Raw genomic sequence first — 22,887 nt, forward strand, 5'->3', positions numbered from 1 at the left:
TAGCCTTAAATGTCACAAGATACCTGGTTTTTGGCTTCTCGTATTTTGGATACCCAATCAAATGTTCTTGAGGTGTTCTAAATGAGTTTAATGCCAACTGTTATTAAATACCACATTGTTTTGAAGCGCTAGACTTCCAGCAGCTAGTGCTCCAAGTGTCAGGTCTATTAATAAATAAAGATTCAGACAGGCTCCCCGCATTGGTAAACTTTGCTGCCCAGTGACCGTAATGAATAGGGTTCGACTGGGTGTTTCTGACTCACTGCACAAGCCGACCTGATTCCTTTCACAGTCCTGCTGCCATCCACACATGCAGGGATGGACCCAGACTTTATACAGCCACTCCAGTATAGATTTATTGGACTGCAGAGACGTAAATGCTCAATTCTATATTGATTTAAACATTATATGCAAGCAACTGCTGAAGAGGATGTTTTTCCAGTTCAGACGTGGGTTACAGGGCATGTGGCTTTAAAAAAAAAGAAAGATTGATTAAAACAGGAGACATATTTGAGCTGTTATTGAATTTAAGCACCATTTCTGACATTTGGCAAGTCAGAAAAAAATCTATCTTGTCTGCTAATTTGAGTTGTTGAGTCACAGAAGCTGAAGCTCCATGTAAATGAAAGGACAGTGACAGTAAAGATGTTTGTAATGTTACAAAAAAAAATTTCAATTAAATATTGTTTGGAATAAATAAAGGGTTTTCACAAAACATATTAAGCCGCAAAATCTGTCCCAACATTGATAGTAAGAAATGTTTCTTGAGCACCAAATCAGCATATTAAAAATGATTTCTGTTAGATATGTGTAATAATCTCACGTCGTCGTCTTATAATAATCTTTTCCTCTCTACCTTTTCCTGCAGGCCCTGTCCCCCGTTCCAGCTCTGATCCTCGTCTTGAGCGTAGCCGGCGTTCAAGGCCCAGCAGTGTGGAAAGACCTCGCAATCATGTTCTTCAGAATGAGCCCGCTGGACCCTCCAGATGTGCAGGGGATGACAGAAGAAAGTCTCCCAGCACAGACCTCCTCTCAGCTGACATCCAGGGCATCCTAGATGACCTGCAATTGGAGGAGGGCATCAGCAGAAGGGCGGCAGCGTCCAGCTCCAGAGTTCATGCCTCGACCCGAGCCTCCCGAAGTGCCAGCCCTGCCAAGACTACCAAGAGAGCAGAGTTTTTTGAGCAGCCCGTGCTAAAGAAACGGCACTATGACTCAGAAGTCGTGCGAATGTATATTGCTCAAAAGCAGGAAGAACGGAAAAAACGGCAAGCGGAAGAGAGGAGGGCTCAGAGAGAGGAGGAAGAGAACAAGAATAAACGCCTACAGGAGCTTTATAGGAGACAACGAGCAGGGGCTGCCAAGGGCCCGGTCGCACCTGAAGCTCCAATAAAGAAGCGGCTCCAGGAAACATACACCAAACTGCTGCTGGAACAGACTCAGCTCAGAGGAGATATTGATGATGCTGACATAAACATTGGCCAGCAGGTAAACCTTTTTGAACACTTTTTTTTTTTTTTTTTTTTTTTGCAGTTAAACACCTTGTTGAACTTGTTATATTACATTAATCCTTAAACTTTTGATTGGTAGTGTAAATTAAACTTTTAATTTCAGTAATTTTAGTTCAAAGTCTTTTGCTGTCTTTGTATTAGGCTGTATGACATAAATATCATGATTTTATTTACCATTGGACACCCTGGTGTCTAGACATTGGCTAAATCCATATTGATTGGCCACTCTTGTAAGTTTTTGTTGTGACATTGCAGTTGAGACCAGTATACCAGCCGTCTGGAGAGTCTGATAAAGAAAACAAAAGACATGATCGACCTCAAAGTGCCACCTCCAGCAGTGATCTGTCACTCACGGAGCAACGGCAGCCTCCTTTCTCCAGGTAAACACACACACACACACACACACACACACAGAATCCCATTACATTACATCATCTGTCATAATGTAATGTTTGGTTTTTCATCTAGAAAACCCTGAAATTGTTAGCTGTGTTTCCACCAAAGAGCTTACTTTTTTGGTGTTTATCTGTTCTAAGCACTGAACAGATTAATAAAATATCCGCTTTCCCTAAATGGGAAGTCGTTTATATTCCCTTACACTGACGAAATGCTCTTATTTCAAGTAGTCCTGTAAGAACAGATTAATCCGTCAGCTCAGTGCTTAGTGAGAAGTGTTTGTTGCTTGCCTGTATCGGTTTCCATGGCCACTTTTAAGTGCATGTAGTTGGTGGCGTCTGCTGCATGTTAAGTTTGTGGACACTGGGACGTTCCTAAAAATGGAGAAAAACTGAATCCTTAAACTACTGAATTCTTTTGGTGAGATTACATTAAGATATGCTTTATGCAGTGTGTGAATTTTAAGATATGTATATGTACATTTTCATAGGTTTTTTTTTATGTATTTTTTTGTGTATTCATTCGTTTTTTGTTTTTTAGATCATATGGTCATTATACTTCAATAATCTGTTGTTTTGTTTTTGTAGGAATGAGTTGGGATTTGCAGGATCACCTTGGCTTCAATCCGACCAGCGTAGTCCCGCTCTGAGGGTCAGCAGCTCTTTACCGCCCCCTTCTGGTCAAATTTTCTCTCAACTGTTAGAACTTGATCCAGAACCTTCACTACCTAACAGAGAGTCCCGAACTGCACATGCGTCGTTGCCCTCAGCCACAGGCCGCAAAATGAGCCGTATTGAGGCTCTTAAGGCCACTGCTGCCTCTCTCTCTAGCCGTATTGAGAGCGAGGCACGCAAGCTAGCTGGTGCTGGAATAAACTACGGTTGCAGCAGGGATACGGGCACAGGTCTTTTAATCCCTACCGATGGCCGCTGGGCTAAACCTGTCAGTCCACCAGTCAGAGAGAATCCCACAGATACTGATGACCTGGTCGAGAGGATTGAAAGACTCCTTGCTGAGGGTCAGAGCACCTATGATGAGGCCCTACCAGGTGTGGGCAACCTGCACAGCTTTAGGGAGAGGGTGGAGGCTTGGAACAAACAAACACCTGCGTCCTCTGGTCTCCCTTTTAGAAACGTACGCAAGACCCCTTCTCCTCCAAAGCCTGTTGTTCAGGAAGCTAAGCTGGACTCCAGTGGAGGTTCTATCAGCGAGGGTCCTCTGCTGAGTGAGGGCAGTATGTCTGACGAAGACCTACAAGAGCTGCCCAAATCCAGACTGAGAACCACAGGATACAGTGCAGCCCATTTGAATGGAGACAGTTTGAACCCAATATCACGCTTTCAGAAAGAGGCAGAGAAGCACCTGCCTTATAGGTCGGCTAGTCTGCTACAAGGAGGAAGCAATGGACCGTGGGAAGAACTGGCCAAGGGAAGCCCACACAGTGTTATTAATATATTTACAAAGAACATGAGTTACGGCAAAGGTGAGAAATTTTAAAACATTTGACCTGTTAATTTAACTTTTTTCTAACTGATGTGTACAAGACTGTCTGTCACATTATCTATGTATAAGGCATTTATAGGACCTTTCAAAAGTTTGGGGTTTGTAAGATTATGTATTAAAAGTTTTTGAAAGAAGTTTTTTCTCACTAATGTTGACTGTGAAAACCGTAATGATGTGAAATGACTGCATTCTATTATAATACACATTGAAATGTAATTTATTAGCAGACATTATTTTGGACTTCAGTGTCACATGAGCCTTCAGAAATCATTCTTATATGCTGATTTAGTGCTCAAGAAACATTTATTATTATTATCAATGTTGAAACCGTTTGTGCTGCTTTAATATTTTATGTCACTTTTGATCAACTGAATGCATCCTTGCTAAATAACAGTATTCATTTCTTTAAAAATTCCTGTACACTCTTACAGACCACCGAGCTTTTGAATGTTAGTGTATATATTCACTGCATATATTTGTTTGTGTAGCGTTTGAGGAGAGGGGCGGTAAGAGTTCTCCGGCTCTCCGATCTGTTCTGTCTGGTGCCAGCTCATTGGATGGCATGGTCTATGAAGATGACTTTGTTTCCTCGCGTGGCAGTAGCCAATCAGCATCCAAGAGAAGTCCCAATGGGCTCAGGTAAAACAGAATTATTTTAATGCTCAGAAGATCCCTCCCTTGTATATTCAAATTGATATATAAATGCATGAAGATGGTGAAGTTACCCATGTTTAGTAATCAGCCTGAAGAGGGCAGTGTTGCTCTATCATCATACCAGCCCTTCCTCCCATTTCATAAGCTCTATGTAGAATCATAATATGGTATACTGTCCATATCTTTGTGTATATTAGGTTGATATAATATCTCATGCCTTCTCTCCACAGTAATGGCCATGGTCGGTTCAGTCCTTCAGACGAGTTGCTAAGTGGGAGATCTGCATACAGTAACAGAGCTGGAGAGAGGTCTCAGCGTTCACCAGCTCTCACACCCCTCTCCTCTCCACACTCAGCCAGCTCAAGCAGCAAGAGAGGTCAGATATATTATAGAGGGCCACATCATGTGATCTTGAGTGTGATGCAGTGTGAAATCAGTTTCTGTTCTGTGTACATTCCTATAGGGATTTCAGAAATACTGGTACTTAGGAACCTACAGTATCAGGAGTACTGACTCAATATCACTGATGTTGGTTTTGAGCAGACATTTTTGTATCATAATTACAGTGCAAATTTGATCTCTGTGTACATTCTTACAGCCTCAGAAAGGAGCCTGCTGGAGGGACAAAGAAACACGTCCTCTGCAGTCTCTGATCTCCCTGCTGAGGGCTTCAAGAAGAGTGGCTCAGAGAAAGCATCCAGTCGCAGCTCTCACAGGAGCGTGGACACAGACAGCACACTGGGGGGCGCCTCAGTCCACTCCAACCATAGGTAGGGCCTGTTAAAGTCAGTGTGAAACGGAAGTTGCGATAGTCTTTTCTTCCGTATTGTGATGTATATCCAAGTGAAATGGTTTCTCGAACAAGAAAAAAATTATGGCAGGACTTGATTATTCAATTGGGTGGAAAAAATTGAGGGCACATGCATAAAATAAAATAAAAGTAATGTGCACAAATAAATAATTTGTAATAAATACTACAATATTCCATAAATAAGATTAGTCAATTTTGATTTCATGGTGACTTTAAACACATTAAGTCCCTGATATCACAGTTTGTTCAGTCTTTGCTCAGGGGTCAAAAGAAGAATTACTGTTTGCGAACATTCTGACACCGCCCACGCTTGCGTTTAGATAAATAGTCAAATGTGTGAGGCTCACTCAATAAGAAAATAAACAAAAAGAAATTACAGCAATGAGGAAAGGGCAGTTAAGAACGCATTTGATCCATAGGGATGTGGAAATGTTTGCACCAGCTTTGCAATTCGTCACTCTATTGAAGTTGTAAGTCATGTTTGTTTATAGAGCTAGTTGCACAGAAAAAAACAGTGTTATTGTCACAGTTATAATTACAACTTAATTTTCCACTATAAAGTAGTTATCTGGTGTGTTCATGACTTAACTCACCAGACTCAAAAAGTAATGAACCACAGAAGTGGAAGTTCGAAGGTGTTTACTAGCCGCACAAAGCTATCTTAAAAGTTTGGTTTGGTGAGCTGTTTCAAACTATCGAAACAAACTCCTAATGAACTTAATTTGGCCAGATTTTGTTCGAAATGAAGTCACACCAGTTCGTTTGATTTCACTCGAAGTATTTCAGGGCCTTTAGGGATTTCCTGTTGTAAGCTGGCACTGATAAAAATGTATACTTGAAGCCACCATAGTTTGAATAAAAACTATGTACCTGTTGCATGTACCTTCATGCTAGTCTTTTTTTATTTTAATTTACTAGTCCAGTCATCTTTCATTGCCATTCTGCTGTTCAGCAAGTTATCGGACATGAACTCGGACATTTTGAGCACAGACCGGAAATATCTTTAAATGCTATATCCTTGCTGTTCCTGTTTATCATAATTATTAGAGCCCAGTGGAGCCAGTGTCAATATTAGTGCTGCTAAATATCAGGTGGAGGGTAGAAGTGTTCGGCCTGCTGTAGCCCTTCTGAAAGCGAGGCGGGAGGCAACGTGCAGGCACACACTGGCTCTTTTGTTCAGTTGTTATCTGCGCCGCAGGTCAGGCTCATTGCCAAGCAGATATTTCCCTCTAGTGTGACATTCGAACCTCCCTGTGGCATTTGTTAAAGCCTGTGAGTCAGATTCCCCTCATGCCTTCCTGTCTTTTCAGCATTCAGAGGGCCGTATGTGGTCTCTGGATGGGTTTATCCAGCAGCAGAGTTTGAACTGGATTCATTTAAGTTACTCCTATCATCAGCACACTTCTCTGACATATCCATCCACAGTAGCACAAAATCCTTATTGTTCAGTCAGTGTTATTAGACTATAGGAGGTTTCGATGGTCATTGTATAGTTCTGTACACAATTCAACTCAAGATGCTTACCTTTTAGATTAACTTTTAATGAAAATGTCTTGTTATAATCTCGGCTAAATCTTTTTGTTTGTTGAAAAAATATTCAAAATAATTATTAAAAATATAAGAAACAATTATTAAAATGTATTGATGTATTAAAATACTTTTTTTTAATTCCTAATAATTATTATTTATTTTCCTCTCCCTATTTTGTTTCATTAGTCATTTTGGCTCTGAGGGAAAGAAATCTCCCAAAAGCCCTGGTCCGACTCCTGCCGCTGGTTCTCCAGCCAGCTCTCGTTCTTCCCGGTTGTCTCCAGGTGACCGTATCCCGATCCGAGAATCTGCCCTAGGCTCTGGTTCCCCTCACACAGCTCTTCCCAGTTCCTCCTCATCCTCCTCTTCAGCCGCCAGGGCTAAATCCAACCCCTCACCACATACTCAAAGCCCAGGAAGAACTGAGCATAGGACTGCAGGTAAACCAACTTTGTCTAGATTTTTGTAAGCAACTGCAATGCTGAAGATGTCTGCTCTGATAATGGAGAATTTTAGTTCAGAATTGTAATTGTTTGAATTACTTTGCTGTCGCCCCAGGTTCAGCGGAGCTCCAGTTTGCTCCGGGGGTCCTGCAGCAGCGCCTGTCTGCTGAGCTCAATTACCTGGACGCAGTGGAGGAGTCAGTGCGACAGCTCAGTGATGTGGAGAGAGTGAGAGGCGTATCTCTCGCTCAGCAAGAAACCGTCTCACTCGCTCAGATTCTTAAGGTAAAGTTCTAAATCTGCTAAAGCAATTATCTGAACTTCTGTGGTCATGTGGCCATGCATTTGAGGGTGACCTTTGACTCTTGCAGTCCCAGCAGCAGAGGCATGAACGTGACCTGTACCTGCTGAGGATGAAGGCAGAGCAGGAAGCCCTCGAAACACAACGGCAGCTGGAAGAAAGCAGACAGAAAGCTGCACGGGTATTTACACCACAATATCCTCATAGTTTAAGACCTTAGTTGAGGGCATTTCATATCAGTTTATAGTATAAAAAGATGTTTGTATGATAACTTCATGAGATGAGGACTTTACATGTATATAAAAAAAATGGAAAGGGTAATAAAATCTAAATCTAATTCAGACCAAGTTAAAAATGGTAGCTTTTAGTTAAATGATATGCACAGACATATTTTTGTGACATGCTTGTGTTTGATTCAAGGCCCATGCAGAGCTGCAGGAGAGTTTGCTCCAGTCTCAACAGCAGGCGTTAGGGGGTTTGCATGAGACCACAAATAAGATGATCAACCAGCAAGCTGAGGCCGCACGCCACACCGCTGAAACAGCACGACACATTAAAGAGGTGAGCTAAATATTGGGGTACGGGAAAACAATTCACAGATGCATTGTGATTTTTTTTTCTTTTTTTTCTCTCCAATGATTCTGTATTGATGGTCCCTCTCCCTCTCCCTCTCCCTCCCCCGTAGATGACTGAGTTGGCTCGTTCACAGATTGCGGGAGCGCTAAGTGTTCCTGGACCCTCTATTACTAGTCCTTATGACCAACAAAGACAGCACAACCGCAGTTTGAAACAGCACCAGCCAGACCCCCACACGGACAGGTAACGGTCTTATTTATCTTCCTGCTTTGGCTTGGTGCTAGATGGGGTTTTTCATTAATATAAACAATTAATTTCTAAACGAAAATGTCATAATTTGATATCGTTCCAAAACTCATGTGAAAGTTTAAATATGCAAAAGTGCAGATGAGATATGAGAGCCACGGCAGGGGATTTGAAAAAACATGGAGATGAGTAAATCATGACAGCATTTTAATTTTTTGGTGAACCATCATTTTAACTGTGCTTTCACTTTGCATTTTCTAAAGTGAAAGATTTTTTCAAATTTGTCATATTAGTGATTGCGATCTATACATCAGTACTGATGCTGTTTTGGATCTTCTCCAGTAGCTGGAAAAGTGAGCTGTCTCCTGAGAGACATCAGAGTCCGTCAGAGATCGAGACGCCACCAGACAGCCTCTCAGAGTCCATCCCTTCCAGGAGACCCACTATCAGGTAACAATGTGTGCTTTTCTTTTGAGATTATTTCCCTTTTACAGCACAAATGAATAGTTTTATATGAAAATAGAGTCCGTAAATGCTTGTTTCTGTCTCTTTATTAGTGGCGGTGGCAGTAGTAGTACCCAGTTGAGTCCACCTTGTTCCGATCAAAAGGAGAGGAGGACAGCAGGGAAAGACAGGAGCAGTAGTTCAGTGGAGGACCAGGCTCACACCGCTGCCGATGACTCCCTTTGCTCTGACAGTGTGCGCACCCCTCTTGAAGAGAAAGGTAAACCTCACATTTTTGAGGACGTTCTGTCTGTCCTGTGGAAATGTTAGTTATTTTGACCACTTCCTGTCAATTTTTCCAATCAGCAGACAGTGCCTCCATCGCCACAGAGTACTCTGTGAAGTTTGAGGACTCGATGACAGAGGATGACATTGAAGAAAGATCTTTCCGCTCTCTTTTACCATCTGAAGCCCACCGTCGCGAATCGCTGGACAGGAAGCCCATTCCTCGCCCTGAGTCTGATGATGATCACAGCCATGACAGATCCAGCCCTAGAGTGAGCTCAAAGGTAATTTCCTGTCAGCTCACCTCATGCCACATGTCTCTGACTCGAGTTTTGTTCAGTATGAACGGGCCTGTTGTGTTTCTTTCTGTTTGGTTGGCATAGTTGGAGGTTGTTTGTGTTTTCCTGGTGTGTTGATATGTATGTGATGGATACGTGACTCAGCCCTTGTTTTTCTCCTGCTCTGTTTCCATATCACGGCATACACAGCAGGATGACAGCATGCCCTTCTCCAGCGGCCAGGACAGCTTCTCCAAGTTCACCATGGACTTGGTGCGTCAGTACATGAAGGAGGAGGAAGTTCGAGCTCAGCATCAGAGTTCTCTGTTGCGTCTGCGTCAGAAGGCCCTCCGAGAGAAGACCAAGACTGAACTCGCCTGGCTGGAACACCAAAAGAGGCAGGACAAACGTTCATGTTAATTGAGTTGAATCAGGACCAGAGCATGTTTCGCGTTAAGTCAATGCGCTCCCCTCAATCGTTTCACGACCGCGATTTAACGCTCACTGGTAAAACGACGTTCCCTTAAATCTCACTCTGACATTAAATTTATTTGTACTATACGTCTTTCTGTTTAATGAATTTCTTTAATAAATGTCTCATTTACAGTAGGCCTATAGATAACAGTTATGATATTTGTGGCTTTAAAGCAATATTTTATAAAGCTATTAATAAACATGATGTGACTTGACTGGATAATGCTGAATTGCATAACTCGTGCAAACATATCCACATCACTATAATCAGATAATTCCTTAACTGCTGTTTTCTCATTAGGGGTGTGAATCATCACTGGTCTCAAGAATCAATTAGATTACCATTATGTCTACGATTTGATTCGATACATCCGCAAATTTTCACTTCTACTACACATGGCTATGTTTTCGTCAATGAATGCAAGCAGTCAGATATATGAACTCCGTAGGAACGATTAATTTCAACACCCCTATTTCTCACCGCTGTTATTTTTGTTGTATGTTTATTTTGTTATTGAGAGGAAATGCTTGGCACATATTCATCTAAACTGTGCCGTCATCAGTGTGGACATCGGGATGTTTGTTTACAGTATAGCGCTGCGAAGGGATTTCAAACTTCCTTTTTATCTATAAGCATTAAAAAGAACTTTGCTTTAGTATATCTGGCTAACTCAGTTTCTCCACACTCTCTTTTAATTACTTCTCCTCCGTTCCAAACTTTGATGTGTACTGTGCATTTAGGCTATGTATAAGGTTCGCAACTCCATTAAAATAATATTTTAACTCCATAACCTTAGACGCATATTCTTCACATATTCTCGAACCAGCATATCACCGAGCATTCTGGGATGAGTGGGTGGCCCTGAGTGAACTGAGCAAGCGGAGTGCTCTTTGCTCCAGAGGAAATATTACAGGTCCGCTTGCCTCGCATGCTCTGATCAGGATGTTAAAACTGAGATGTTAAAAATTGCTTTCCTTATAATTGCTCTGGTCTCACTGAGTGAAATGTCACAATTCATGCACTTTAAAAAAAAAAAGTTTACTTTGTTTACATGTTTTCATCAAAACCTAATAACTTGCACTGCCTCTGAAAGTTATGACTTCTTATTTAACCAAGGCTGCACAGGTGGGGATTAATGATTAATGCATTAATGATCCATTTAAATCCTGATACAGATACAGGGCTCGACATTAAGCCTTTTTATGTAATTGTGCTTCGGACAAGTAAATCTGTCTTTCACTTGTCCAAGTTAAAAAGTTGTTTGTCTGGATTTTTCGAGACAGATGTTTATGAATGGGTCATTGAATCTTTGACTTAACCGATTTGTTCACAACGGCACTCGTCGTGTGAGGTTGCTTAACTGTATCATGTTAAAAATATAAAAACTCCATTTTGATTTTTTTATATTTACTTCTCGTCCATGTGAGAGCGCATCTTTTTTCAGTTACTGACCCCCTCAAACGTGAACAGTAATGTGTTACATAGCGGAATTAATGGATTTCTGTACCAGTTGCAGCATTTTTTTTCTTTTTTGCTAAATCTCATTAAAATAGAAACCCATACATTCAAAGACCGTATCCTAGTGAACTATCGTGACATGCTATTCATCATCTTTCCTTTCCACCAGGCATCTCAGAGATAAAGGCGAGGATGATAAGATGCCACCTCTTCGTAAGAAACAGAGAGGCCTGATAATGAAGCTACAGCAGGAACAGGTGACAACCATATGTGGAATTATGAGATTATTTCTAAGATAGACTTGTAAATTAATTTATATTTAGTTAAATGTTCATCAATTGTTGAAGTATTCAAATACTAGTCCTTGTGTACAGCACAGAAATAAAAGCTCAAACTTTGCTGTATGGTTTGTCCCACAGGCAGAGATTAAACGGCTACAGGAGGCCAATAAAGCAGCGAGGAGAGAAAGACAGCTGCTTTTCAAACAGCAGGAGGAGATTGAGAGAATAAGACACACAACCCTTAAACTCAAAGAGCGGCTCAAGAGTGCTGAGGACACAAAGCTGGTCAGTCTTCTGAATTATTATTTTTTATAGCAATTGTATTTATTTATAATTTTGAATAAAGACACAATGTACATTTCTCTGACTTTTTTTTTTTTAATCAAACATCTGCAGTCACCTGTGTCAGCTGTAGCGGACGACTCAGCTCCGCCCAGTGTGATAGTGACAGACGCAGAGACCCGAAGCCACTCACCCATGTCTGTGTCAGGCAGTGAAACCAGCAGCATCATGCAGAAACTGAAAAAGATGCGCTCTCACATGGACGAGAAGTAAATAAAACATCACACATGTTTCCTCTCTATCCTTCCATCTTATCCCTCTTCTGTCCTTTTAAGTGATGCATTGGTTTGTGAAGAAAATGTAAAAAAAAATATCCATTTGATTATATTAATCAAACTTTAATGAAACTTTAAAGATGCATAAGTTTTGCAGTGCAAACTTCTTCCAAAAAGGTTAAACAAACAATGTATGTTTGGTGTGCTCGGGGGCGATTTCTTATCATTTATGACTGGCTAATACTACTAATAACATGTATTCATTTCCTTGAGGCTCGTCTACAGCTTGCTGACTGTGTGACATTTTAAAGTGTTTGTTTATTTCTGTGTGTACAGTGTTTGGTTTGAACAGAAGTGTGCTCTGTGTAGGAAAACACCCATCTCCCTTAATGATTGGAGGAATCTTTCACGTCTAAATTGAGAGCAGCTTCCTTATGCCACTAGTAAACAGGAAGTACATTCTGACAGCCAGATTTCTGAAACAGTCAGCTGGTTATGAGGTTTCACTAATGCATTTCAAAAGCTCCACATGTTCTCTAAATTCTTTGTCCATTGTACGTGATCTCATTCTCCCATATTCAGCCACTCAAGCTTTGACAACAGGTTCTTGTTTAGTATTATATCTTGGCAACTGGTGAGGGTCGTCCCATTGTTTAAAAACTTCATAGTACTGACACATATTTTTGACCTGCGAATAACATTGGTACACAGAGAGAAGGGGATTTTACGCTTGTCTGATTCAACTAATCACTTGCTGTGTCGGGATTGTAGCACCGTTCACACGCTTCTAACTTTTTCTCACTCGGACTAATAGCATGATGATCTCTTTTGTATAACTTCCAGCTGTACTCATTCAGTGCTCATCCATATAAACAATTTATATGGTCAGCATAGATTAATACTACTGTTATGTATATTTACAAATATACCTCACAGTTGTACTTGTAAATACATTTTATTTATTTACTGTATATCCTTAATTATTCTATATACAGTATACTTCCACACTTGCTCTATATCACCGTAAATACTTGTAAATGTACATAATAGTATTTGGACTGCTTTGAATTTGATTATTTTAATAAAAATAAAATATTAAACACAAACTATTCATTACCCACCTTTTTACATTAGTAAGTAAAAAAATTTTTTATTTATTTATTTATTTTTTGCAGTCACAGTAATGAGAGTTGAGGATTTAAATTGTCATGCTTTTAATTGTCTCAATGTGAAAAAACTCTTAATTTTAATTTGGGGAAGATTGAAATAGGACTAGACATTTTGTGAGATTCCCCAGACTGCTGTTTGGAGCTATTTTTTTTTCCAGGCTGCTTTTCCAGCTTGTAATTACCAAGGCCTTTCATCTTACTCGTAAAAATGTTTTTCAAAGCAGTGTCTTTGATCATTTTTGAAAGTTTTACTTGTTTTTATGTACCGTATGACGCTCAAAGTAGTGGTTTAAGGATTTGCAGCATGTAGTTAAATGCTAACAGTCACTAACAGGTTGGTTTGTTTGTTGCACATCAGTAAGAGGAAAATAAGGACACATTACATTTGTTTACACTCAATCTCTCTCTCTCTGTCTCCATATCTGTTTCTTTTGTCTGTCTCTCTTTTATTGTTTTATTCTCACCAACTCTGCGCTTCTTGATATTTGACTGTCCTCTCCTCTCTTTCTTCCTTTGTTTTTAGACACTGTTCTCCTGTCCATTATTTCTTCTCTGTCTTTACGGCTCATCACTGGGCCTCTCTGTCTGTCTGTCTCCCAAAACTTCACCCCAAATTCCAGCTCTTTATCTACAGCCAGTTGGTCAGGTACAGTTACCCACAATCCTCCTCTACCCGCCCCTCCCCTCTCTCAGCACCTATTTCCCATGGAGCATGCTTTTGTTCATCCACTGCCACAGCTGGGTGGGTGGGGAATGTTTGGTGGGGATACAAGCAGGAAAAAAGGAATGCAGGGATGAATGGATGGATGAAAATGAACCAGCTACACCATGGTGAAATAAGCTGATTCTTTGGCTAAAGCAAGTTAAATATCAATCATTGTTATTTATCTGACTGGGGAAGATTATTTTTTATTTCTAAATGATTCAATGTTTCACCGAAATCCTTCATGATTGGTTTTTGAGTCTATTTGTTGAACAGATACAGGCAAATCTCTTGAAATTGATTACCGTCGTCAATCCCAAAGCCAAAGATCAGACTTGTTTAAATCATGGTGGGTTAAATGAGTGATTTCTGGGTCCCTTGTTTTTTGTCTCTGTGGTGTGATCCTGTCAAATCCAGTCTTTGCCTCGTTGCTTGTCTGTCTTGTATTAATATATACATATATAATTTATATATGGTGAAACTCACGAAAATGTACAAATTTCACCTCAAATTCAAATGGAAAACAATAAAATATATTTTGCATAGATGAAGCCTGTTTTATGACCAGTAACGTTTTTTTGCAGCATTTTCATGACATTTAAGAACAAATATCCACAATGCTTTACCTTTTATTTTTATATTGTCATTTTTAATTTATATTTTTTATTATCATTAGATTGTCATTGCTGTAACAGCAAAACAAATAATGTTTATTTATAGAAATAATGAGGAGGGGGGTAAATTAAGTAGCTCAATTGTCATGAAAATCACTATACAAATAATGTGGATTACCCTAAAAAAAAAATAGGCTTCATTATCATTTTGAAATACAATCTAGACTACAACTTTCGTGAGCTTCACCCATGCACTGCACAGAAAAATCGTCTCTGTTAAATCAGTTCTTGAACTTGGTATTGTGGTGAGTGGAGACCAGAAGGAATATCTCTTTTCAGACAGGCCTGGGCAGACTGATATATTGTATGCTTCTGAATAATGCTAGTTTAGGACTTCTTCATCTGCCCAATGGCCACAGTAAATCTTAACTCCAGCCCCTGATTAAATAAGTGTAGCCCGCGATGAGCTAATGAGTATATATGACTGAGGCAACATAATAGAATTTATGGTTAGATGAAGATGGCCGTTGTATTCACGAAGCAAGGCGATTGCTTTTAGATAAAGCCATCTGTTTTTCTCTAACATGTTTTTAATTATCTTAAACCTCAATGAAAAAGACAGGCGGGTTTGATCTCCCAGACCAAAGTCATGATGCATGGAGGACTTTTTTTTTTCTCTCTGAAAAAATGATCTGCCTTAAGTGAAGCACAAGTTTTGCCTGGTGCAGCTTGCTAAAAATGATAAATATATTATAATATTCAGTATAGCATATGAAATGCTAATTATTCCGTTTAATGTGCTTTGTTAGCATGTCAAGTAATTTGACAAAGCATTTGAAAATTCGCTATGCGAGAGAGACAATAGTGCAAAACATAAATAGCAGGAATTCTGTTGTGATTCGCACTCAAAATAAAAAAATAAAAAAATCACAAACGTTTCTTTAGTGTAAATTAAAAATAGTATCAAAAATAATTCCTTTGCAGGATTGCTCTTACAGAGACAAAAGCACAACATTTTGTCAAACCCTGGGTGGAACCTGTTTGTGAGGTGGTCATCTTTGTGTGTTTCACATATGAACTGTACCAGGTGCATGAGTTTTACCCTAATAAGGATATTAAAGGCACAGTACTGCCATTTGCCCCATTTAAATGAATGCAGGTCTCCAATCGGAGGCGTGCCTGTTTTGGGAAGCATGTTGTGGAGTGTGAATGTGTGTGTGTGTTTGTGTCTGGGTTTGTTTGTTTGCACATCCTTTGGAAATGAGACTAATCTGTTGTTTGAAGAAGGTGGGTGAGTGGCATTATTTGGACGTCTGCTTTGCCTGCTCTTGTGGTGGTATGTCTCCAAATTGTGTCACTTTGCTTTACACAATCTTCTTCACCTTTCTTCTGCCTTTTCTGTCTCTCTTTTGTCTCTTTCACTCTCTGTCCTGTAGATTTCTTACTAAAAGGGAGCAGCAGTTGATGCAGAGGCGCAGACATGCGGAGGAACTTCTCGAGTGGAGGCAGCGGTTGGATGCAGAGGAGGCTGAAGTGCGCCGCATGGAGAAGCAGGCTCTGGCGGCCTGGGAAAAACAGCAGCAGCCACGCAACAGAACACCACTGCAGCAGCGCAGCCGGGAAAGTGAGCACAGTAAAACCAGCGGTGGACAAGAGAGTCCCACAGGGCAAGGTGAAGGAAGTGAAATTGGAAAATGTATTCATATCGGTGACCCCACACATCAGTTGTACGAATGCACTACCATTCAAAAGTTGTCAGTAAGATTTGTTTTGAAATAAATAAATACCTTTATTCAGCAAGGAAACATTAAATTACCGTAATCAAAAGCGATAGTAAAGAATAAAACATAAAAACATGTTTCTTGAGCACTAAATCAGCATGTTAGAATGATTTCTGAAGAATCAAGTGACACTGAAGACTAATGGATGCTAAAAATTGCCATCACAGGAATAAATTACATTTTCAAATATTAGATATTTTAAAGTAATAATATTTCATAAAATTACTGATTTTAGTGTTTTTGCTCAAATAAGAGACTTCTTTCAAAACGTTAAAAAAAATCTTACTGACAACTCGTTAAAGGTATAGCGGAGGATCTTTCCTAATTTTAGAAAAGACCCGCCCTCTCCAATTTTTTAAAAATGCACATGCGCAACACTCTATTTGCTCCCGAGAGGGAGCGCTTACATTAACTTTTACTAGCAGTGATTTTAAATGGATTTCTCCAAATAGCATGACAAACTTTACCTGTCTAGTAGAATCTTCGCGACTGCGGTGATCAGTGGGAAGCCCAACCTGTGCTTTTAGCGCACGCCAGCGTGTGAAATATTCACCCAAAATCACTCTGGTCTTGTTTCTATATTCTGCGGCCTTTCTCTTCTTATCATACACTTTGTATACATTTTTTCTCTTTCGACCCTCAGCCATTTTCAAAGGAATGGCTGAAACCGTAACTCATCACACATAATACACCAGAAAGCGAAAACTACATAGGGACGAGCACGTACGACGGCCTTACGTCAACATATCACCAGAATGATTGACACTTAGGTGGACCAATAGTATAGGCTACCCACCCGGAAAAAGAAAATCCTCCGCTATACCTTTAAGTTAGACCTTATTATTTTCTACAATTTATACTGTTATTTAAAAAAAGTTTTTTTTCTTTTTTTCTGTTTTTATTAAAAAAGTCACTAGAAGTTTTGTTACATTTTTAATATCATGGTTAAACGGGTTTTAGGAACTTCACCCTGTGTGTAACGACATCTGTCATTGGGGTAAAATCACTGTACAGCACAGCCTTTTGTGGGTTATTGATTTATAATGTGCTTTTTTTTGCCCCTGGAAAGGTTTCCCACACTGTGTTATGTTTACTCTGTTTACTTGTTTTGAAGGTTGGTGTTTAAGAGTGTCAAAGCAAAGATTATAAATTGATTTGTTACATCTTGTATATCTTCATCCATGTTTTCACAGAAGCAGTCAGTGAAGATGACTCTCCAGCGCTGTCTGTGTCCAGTGTACACACTGATTTGTCTGTTCCAGAGCAGCTGGCAAGCCCTTCCTCAGACCAGCCTGTCTCTGAGCTCCACTCTCCTCAGCCGGGAAGCAGCCCTGCCCCTGATACCCTCTATTCACCTGAGTTTAATGCCACAGACAGCCAACAGGTGAACATTTTTTGTTTAAAAGTATTTGCCCCCTATGTTTGTGACATTGTCTATTTAGAGAGCTCAACTGTTTGCTGAGTGAATACAAAATACTGTAATTTTCGTTTTGTTCCTTCCTTCTTTCCTTCTTGACAATCTTTTGCCCATTTTTACCATGCAAATGTCTGTGGACGTGCTTTAGAGCAGTTCAGTAGTGTGGCTGTCACTTGAAGTGTATAGGTGTTAAGGCAGGAATTCAAAAATGTTATAGGCATGTGCCGGTATCAAATTTTCATGCTGCGGTTAATTAATTGAGCTTTTATCACGGTATACGGTATTATCAAGATATTTTAATTGCATAAGAGAAACGGGTTAAAAAGATAAACAAACTTCAGTGTTGTCCACTGACTCAGTAACTTTAATAACTTTTTAAATAACAAAAAGTACCTCAAACATATAAATATAACAATACACAATACAAATGTATAAAGCGAGTAATTGTATCAAACAGAAAGTGCAAACTGCAAAATAACTACTTTATTTATAAGTAGATTTAAGAGCAAAAGAACAACTGTAAAGAATCAACAATGAATGATTCTATAACAACTTTAATAACTTTTTAAATAACAAAAATTACCTCAAACATTTAAATGCAAATAAATATAAATAAAACAATACACAATATAAAAGTAAACCGCAATTATATCAAAGAGAATAATGTACAAACTGCAAATTAACAATATTGATTTCCTTGGCCCGATGAGGGTCCATATGAAGACTGACGCTGGAACGCCTCGTTTACACTGTCAGTGAAATGTGACCCAATTCCGATTCAAAATATTTTGAAATCGGTTTCAGGCCTCACTCATAATGCGACTGTAATGTAAACAGGCCGGATTTTCTGAGGCATTAGGCTTCATCTCCGCGGTTTAATGACGAGAGAAACCCCGACGGGCCGACGCGCATCTGCAAAGAGACGGAATGGTTGTTTTGACGGTGTTGTGTCGTCGTTGTAGAAGACGACACAACATATCAAAGGTTGGCTTGCTCATCCTAAAATTTTGGACCCACTGCTCCTCGTTAAAGCCCGCCACGATCTCATGAAAGTACGTATCTATAGCACAAATTTTATTTCTCGTGCCATTTACACCAAAAAATGTTTTTGCGTGCAAATGATACGCAGTTTTCACGTGCATATGATATGCACTATTTGGCATGTAATACGCATGCACTCCAGACCCTTAATCCTAGCACTCCATGCTTCTCCATGTGAGGATTGTTTACATTAGACTAGAGCGCGCAGCCACGCACTGCGCCGCATGCATACAGTGCTTCTACATGTGGGGATTGTTTACATCAGAGTCCCGCCTGTTTTGCACATATACGCAGTGTTTTTTTTAAGCAGTTGATGAAAAATAAGCTAATGTGCGTTCTAAAAATCTATTATTATTCACGGTATTTTGAAGTGCCCGCGATAACAATATTGTGCATATTCATTACCGCGATTTATCGCAATACGAATACCGTCTTTATATGTGATCTTTATTAGAGCAGTTACTGAATATTGAGCATTGGGTTTTGCAAAGTTGTTTGCATCTTACAAGCACAAGTTGTTTTTAATCTGTTGTGACATTACACAGGGTTGATTATAGCTCTCTTTGGTGAGTGTGATTTACATGTCCTGACCTTGGATCCCTCTTCGTGTGTGTGTGTGTGTGGCAGTCTCCTCCAGGGAAAGTCAGCTCTCTTCATCATTCAGACAATAGCCAGTCTGGCACTAGTGGAAGCAGCAAGATGCAGGTGTGCTCCAAATCCAAGACCAGTGAGGCCCACACCTGTGACCCTCATCTGGCCACTCCATCCGGTAAGATCCTTGCTTCACCCAGCAGACTTCTGAAATAATCCGGATTTGCTCTATTGTCTAGCCCTGTTTTCCTTGTAGATTGCAACTTCTAGAATACTCAGTTTCATGTAGCATTTGACTCTCCTAATCTTTTAAATTGACTACCTGTTCTTATTCACTAGTAATACTTGGTCTTTCTTTTTCCTTGGTTTATTTACAGTTCAAATCATAGTTCTCATTAGCCATTAAGGCCCGGTTATTAAATTAAACTGTTAGGTTTAGGTTTAATTGAATTGGTTCTGGTTTATTCTTTACATCTACACTAAATTGGAGGTGTGGAGACTGGAAGAAGAACACTGCCAGCAAAATATAATGCTTGATGTTTAGCTCTGTGTCTGCACTTCTCTGGCTCAAACCGCTTAGTCATGTTGTAGAAGCACAGATGAGTCTACCTGCCTTTTACTGATGATCTGTGTGATAGAGACTGTGCTCCTTTTATGGTTCAAACATTGTCCATCTATAATATTGAAATGTTTTATTTAGCCTCTAATCTTTATAGAGACTATAAAATATTTATTGCCACGAGGCAATATTTTTGGTGATGACAATGATTTAACTTCATATTTCTTAGCTGAGGTTGTGTAATATTTTTGTACTTTTACCTTAGAGACCACATCTGATCAGAGTGATATTGAGAGTCGCATTCGTGCCCTCAAGGACGAGCTCCGCAAGCGCAAATCAGTGGTGTACCAACTGAAGAAAGAGCAAAAAAAGAGGCAAAAAGAGCGTCTGAAAGCTCAGGAAGCGAGTCTACTGAAACAGTTGGAGGTCAGCGACCAGTACCTTCCATATTCATTTATTTCTGTGGAACATTATGCTGTTCCTTTAAAATAAATGTTACATTTTCCAGTTTTCTTGCAATTTTTCAATATTATTTTAATTGGCTATACTATAACTTTCTTATTATGCTGTATGTGTTAATGTTTGTGAATGTCTCTTCCTATGGTTCCCCAGTCATATAATGACTTTATTCAGAAGACCAAGGCTGAGTTGAGTAAAGAGCCTGACAGCACTCCAGCTACCAAACCCCAGATTAAAACTCCCACGTCAGCCACTGAAAAGCCTCGGATAAAACCCCCTCCTCTTCAGAGGTAAGTCAGCCTTGACATTTACCAGTCCTTTTTAATTCACTCTTCATTCTCATTTTTTTGTCTTTAGTGCTCATAACGGTTGATGCATGTTTACTTTCACAGGCCCGAGACTAGCAAGAACTGGAAGATTGTCACAGAAACTGAGAAATCAGAGACCGTACCCACGGAAGGGTCAGCCGATAAAGGTGCAATGCCTTTTAGACTACAGCACATACATGCTGAAATTTAGAATATTCCTTCGAAACAGAATAAAAGGATACATAATGTTATAATTGTTATAATTGTGCATGGTGTCTGGTTTTGTTCTCAGATGATGTTGCACCATCAGGACTTCACAAGTATTCATCAGAACATGATGACATTTCCTCAGATGAAGATCCTCCTACAGTCACTCCAACCCCAGTTATGGGAAGTCCAGAACATATGGATGTTTTGAGGAGCTTGCATAGTCCAGAATATCCAAGTCACCAGTCAGAAGATGCCCCTTCAATCAAAGAGCATTCTGCCAGGCCAGAGGCCAACGACCTCCTTTCAGGAGATGAGAGCGTGGTCTCTTGCCACAAGTCTGGGATTATGGAGGAACTGGAATATGCAAAGACAGAGGGATCTGAGAATGACCAATCTGACGAGCACTCTCATCCTCTCCTTAAACTGGATCGTGGGCTTCAGATGCCGTCTTTAAAGGATGTGAACTCCAAATTTGAAGAGGAAAGATTGTCTGAGAAGAATGCTGATGACAAGCCAGTATTTCGAGATTCTGCAGAAGCTGGAGAGAGTATGAGATTTGCTGATTCAAACGTATCTCCTGTGACGAAATCAAATGATATAGTCTACCCTTCAGCTGAAAAGACTCCTTTGGTCATAGATCGTTCTTATACCCCTGACTTCTTGTTGTCCAAGAGGGAGGATTTACCAAAAATGAAAGATTCACAGTCACCCCCAGGTGATGGCTATAACGATGACTTTGAGTCTTCCTTTGGATCGTTATTCAAGGAGGATAACCATGAATCAAAGCCTACATCACCTTCTGCCCCAGAGCCTAAAGAAAAATCTTTTAACTCTGCAATGTACAGTAGTGAAGAGGAAATTGAAGAAGAATTAAGTGTCCAATCAGGAAGTACTAATGGCAGCTTCCAAATTGAAAGTCATGCAGACCTGAATAGCCTTGGTAAAGGCTCCAAAGAAGACCTCACCAGCCCTTCAAAATGTCCAACTTCACCCCAGCCCCAAATGCCAATCTTGCTAATAAAGGACGAATTGCCACGCTTCTGCATTGGAGACCGGGTTCTGGTGAGTAATATACAACCAGGGACACTCAGATTCAAGGGACAAACTAACTTTGCCAATGGATTCTGGGCTGGGGTTGAACTGGACAACCCTGAGGGAAGTAACAATGGAACGTATGATGGGGTGGTGTACTTCGAGTGTAGGGAAAAACATGGTTTATTTGCCCCACCCGACAAGATCTCTCATCTTCCAGAGAAGTTTGAAGCCAGTGGAGACACAGAAGATGAAGATTCATCATATGATGACCAGCCAAACAAAAAAAACATAGGCTCAGAGAAGCAGTTGGAGCACATAAATCTGCTAAACAAAGTTAAAGGAGAAAAATCTGACCTAGATTTACATCCTGAGGCCAGAGAGCCCTTTGAGCATGAAAAGCCATTGGAACTCAACATCAAACAGCTTTCCACTGGGCAAAGCACCTTTATTAAATCTCAGCATAACCTGGATTTTAACGATATTGACTGCAATATCATTAAGGACTGTGACAAAGGTCCGCACACAGTGCCTAACGGCGGAGACAGGGACGTCATTCTCAAATTCGAGGACGCATCTGTTGAAGTTGTTCCATTGCTCAATAATTTGGATAAAGGGACATCCAAAAACCAAAAGCAAGAAGAGGAACCAACAGCAGTCATTTTGGACCTTTTGGTTGAGGGTGAGAAATCCAGAATTGATGGTCTTCAGAAATCCACTGACATCTCAATCGAGGAGGCCAGTCTAGACAATAGAGAAGACTTGAATAACAAAAGAGCTTTGACTACCCTCGCAGATAAACTTGTGGAAAACTTCTTAAGTGATGCGGTGAAGCAATTTCAGAAGATCAAGAAAGACAAAGAGGGGAAGTTATCAGCTGCTAATCAGTTGAAAAGAGACTTCATCAATGAAGATGATGGACTTAGAAGCAACAACTTCAAGTCTCAGAGCAGGTCTGCATCCAAAACAAAGACGGACAGTTTCCGCACCTTCTTTGATGATGATCAGGAAGAACTTTCATCTCCAGAGCATTGCAACAGACCTGTAAGTGACTTTGACTACTTTGATTAATCTTAAGATCCTATAGAACTCGATAAAATGAGAAACCAGTTTTAAAAAAAACAGTCTTTAAAGTTATTGAAAACAAGTGAATGATTTACCCAACAAACTGATAACATTGCTGATGTGTAATGCTTAAGTTGACATTTCCAGCTGAATTGACAGATATCCAAAGACTAATGTTACCTTCTTTTT

At 40.0% G+C, this 22,887-nt stretch overlaps 1 protein-coding gene across 12 annotated transcripts in view; it reads left to right on the forward strand.

Moving 5' to 3' along the window:
* cep350 (centrosomal protein 350) overlaps positions 1-22,887 on the forward strand; it is a 37,622-nt gene that overhangs the window by 11,285 nt on the left and 3,450 nt on the right. For 3 of the 12 annotated variants that reach the window (XM_079636506.1, XM_079636510.1, XM_079636514.1), the window contains 26 exons: positions 869-1,488; positions 1,767-1,891; positions 2,495-3,390; positions 3,899-4,049; positions 4,295-4,440; positions 4,663-4,834; positions 6,592-6,845; positions 6,964-7,133; positions 7,220-7,330; positions 7,570-7,710; positions 7,835-7,968; positions 8,314-8,421; positions 8,529-8,695; positions 8,782-8,984; positions 9,189-9,376; positions 11,081-11,168; positions 11,331-11,477; positions 11,589-11,743; positions 13,442-13,564; positions 15,672-15,907; positions 17,210-17,400; positions 19,102-19,243; positions 19,890-20,050; positions 20,237-20,373; positions 20,476-20,558; positions 20,684-22,677. In XM_079636506.1, coding sequence (XP_079492632.1) covers positions 869-1,488; positions 1,767-1,891; positions 2,495-3,390; positions 3,899-4,049; positions 4,295-4,440; positions 4,663-4,834; positions 6,592-6,845; positions 6,964-7,133; positions 7,220-7,330; positions 7,570-7,710; positions 7,835-7,968; positions 8,314-8,421; positions 8,529-8,695; positions 8,782-8,984; positions 9,189-9,376; positions 11,081-11,168; positions 11,331-11,477; positions 11,589-11,743; positions 13,442-13,564; positions 15,672-15,907; positions 17,210-17,400; positions 19,102-19,243; positions 19,890-20,050; positions 20,237-20,373; positions 20,476-20,558; positions 20,684-22,677 — 7,043 coding nt within the window. The remainder of the gene's footprint in view (positions 1-868; positions 1,489-1,766; positions 1,892-2,494; positions 3,391-3,898; positions 4,050-4,294; positions 4,441-4,662; positions 4,835-6,591; positions 6,846-6,963; positions 7,134-7,219; positions 7,331-7,569; positions 7,711-7,834; positions 7,969-8,313; positions 8,422-8,528; positions 8,696-8,781; positions 8,985-9,188; positions 9,377-11,080; positions 11,169-11,330; positions 11,478-11,588; positions 11,744-13,441; positions 13,565-15,671; positions 15,908-17,209; positions 17,401-19,101; positions 19,244-19,889; positions 20,051-20,236; positions 20,374-20,475; positions 20,559-20,683; positions 22,678-22,887) is intronic. The other 9 variants (XM_079636512.1, XM_079636509.1, XM_079636515.1 and 6 more) reach the window with 8 other exon arrangements.

This window comes from Phoxinus phoxinus (genome assembly GCF_949152265.1).
Source record: "Phoxinus phoxinus genome assembly, chromosome: 15".
NCBI lineage: Eukaryota > Metazoa > Chordata > Actinopteri > Cypriniformes > Leuciscidae > Phoxinus > Phoxinus phoxinus.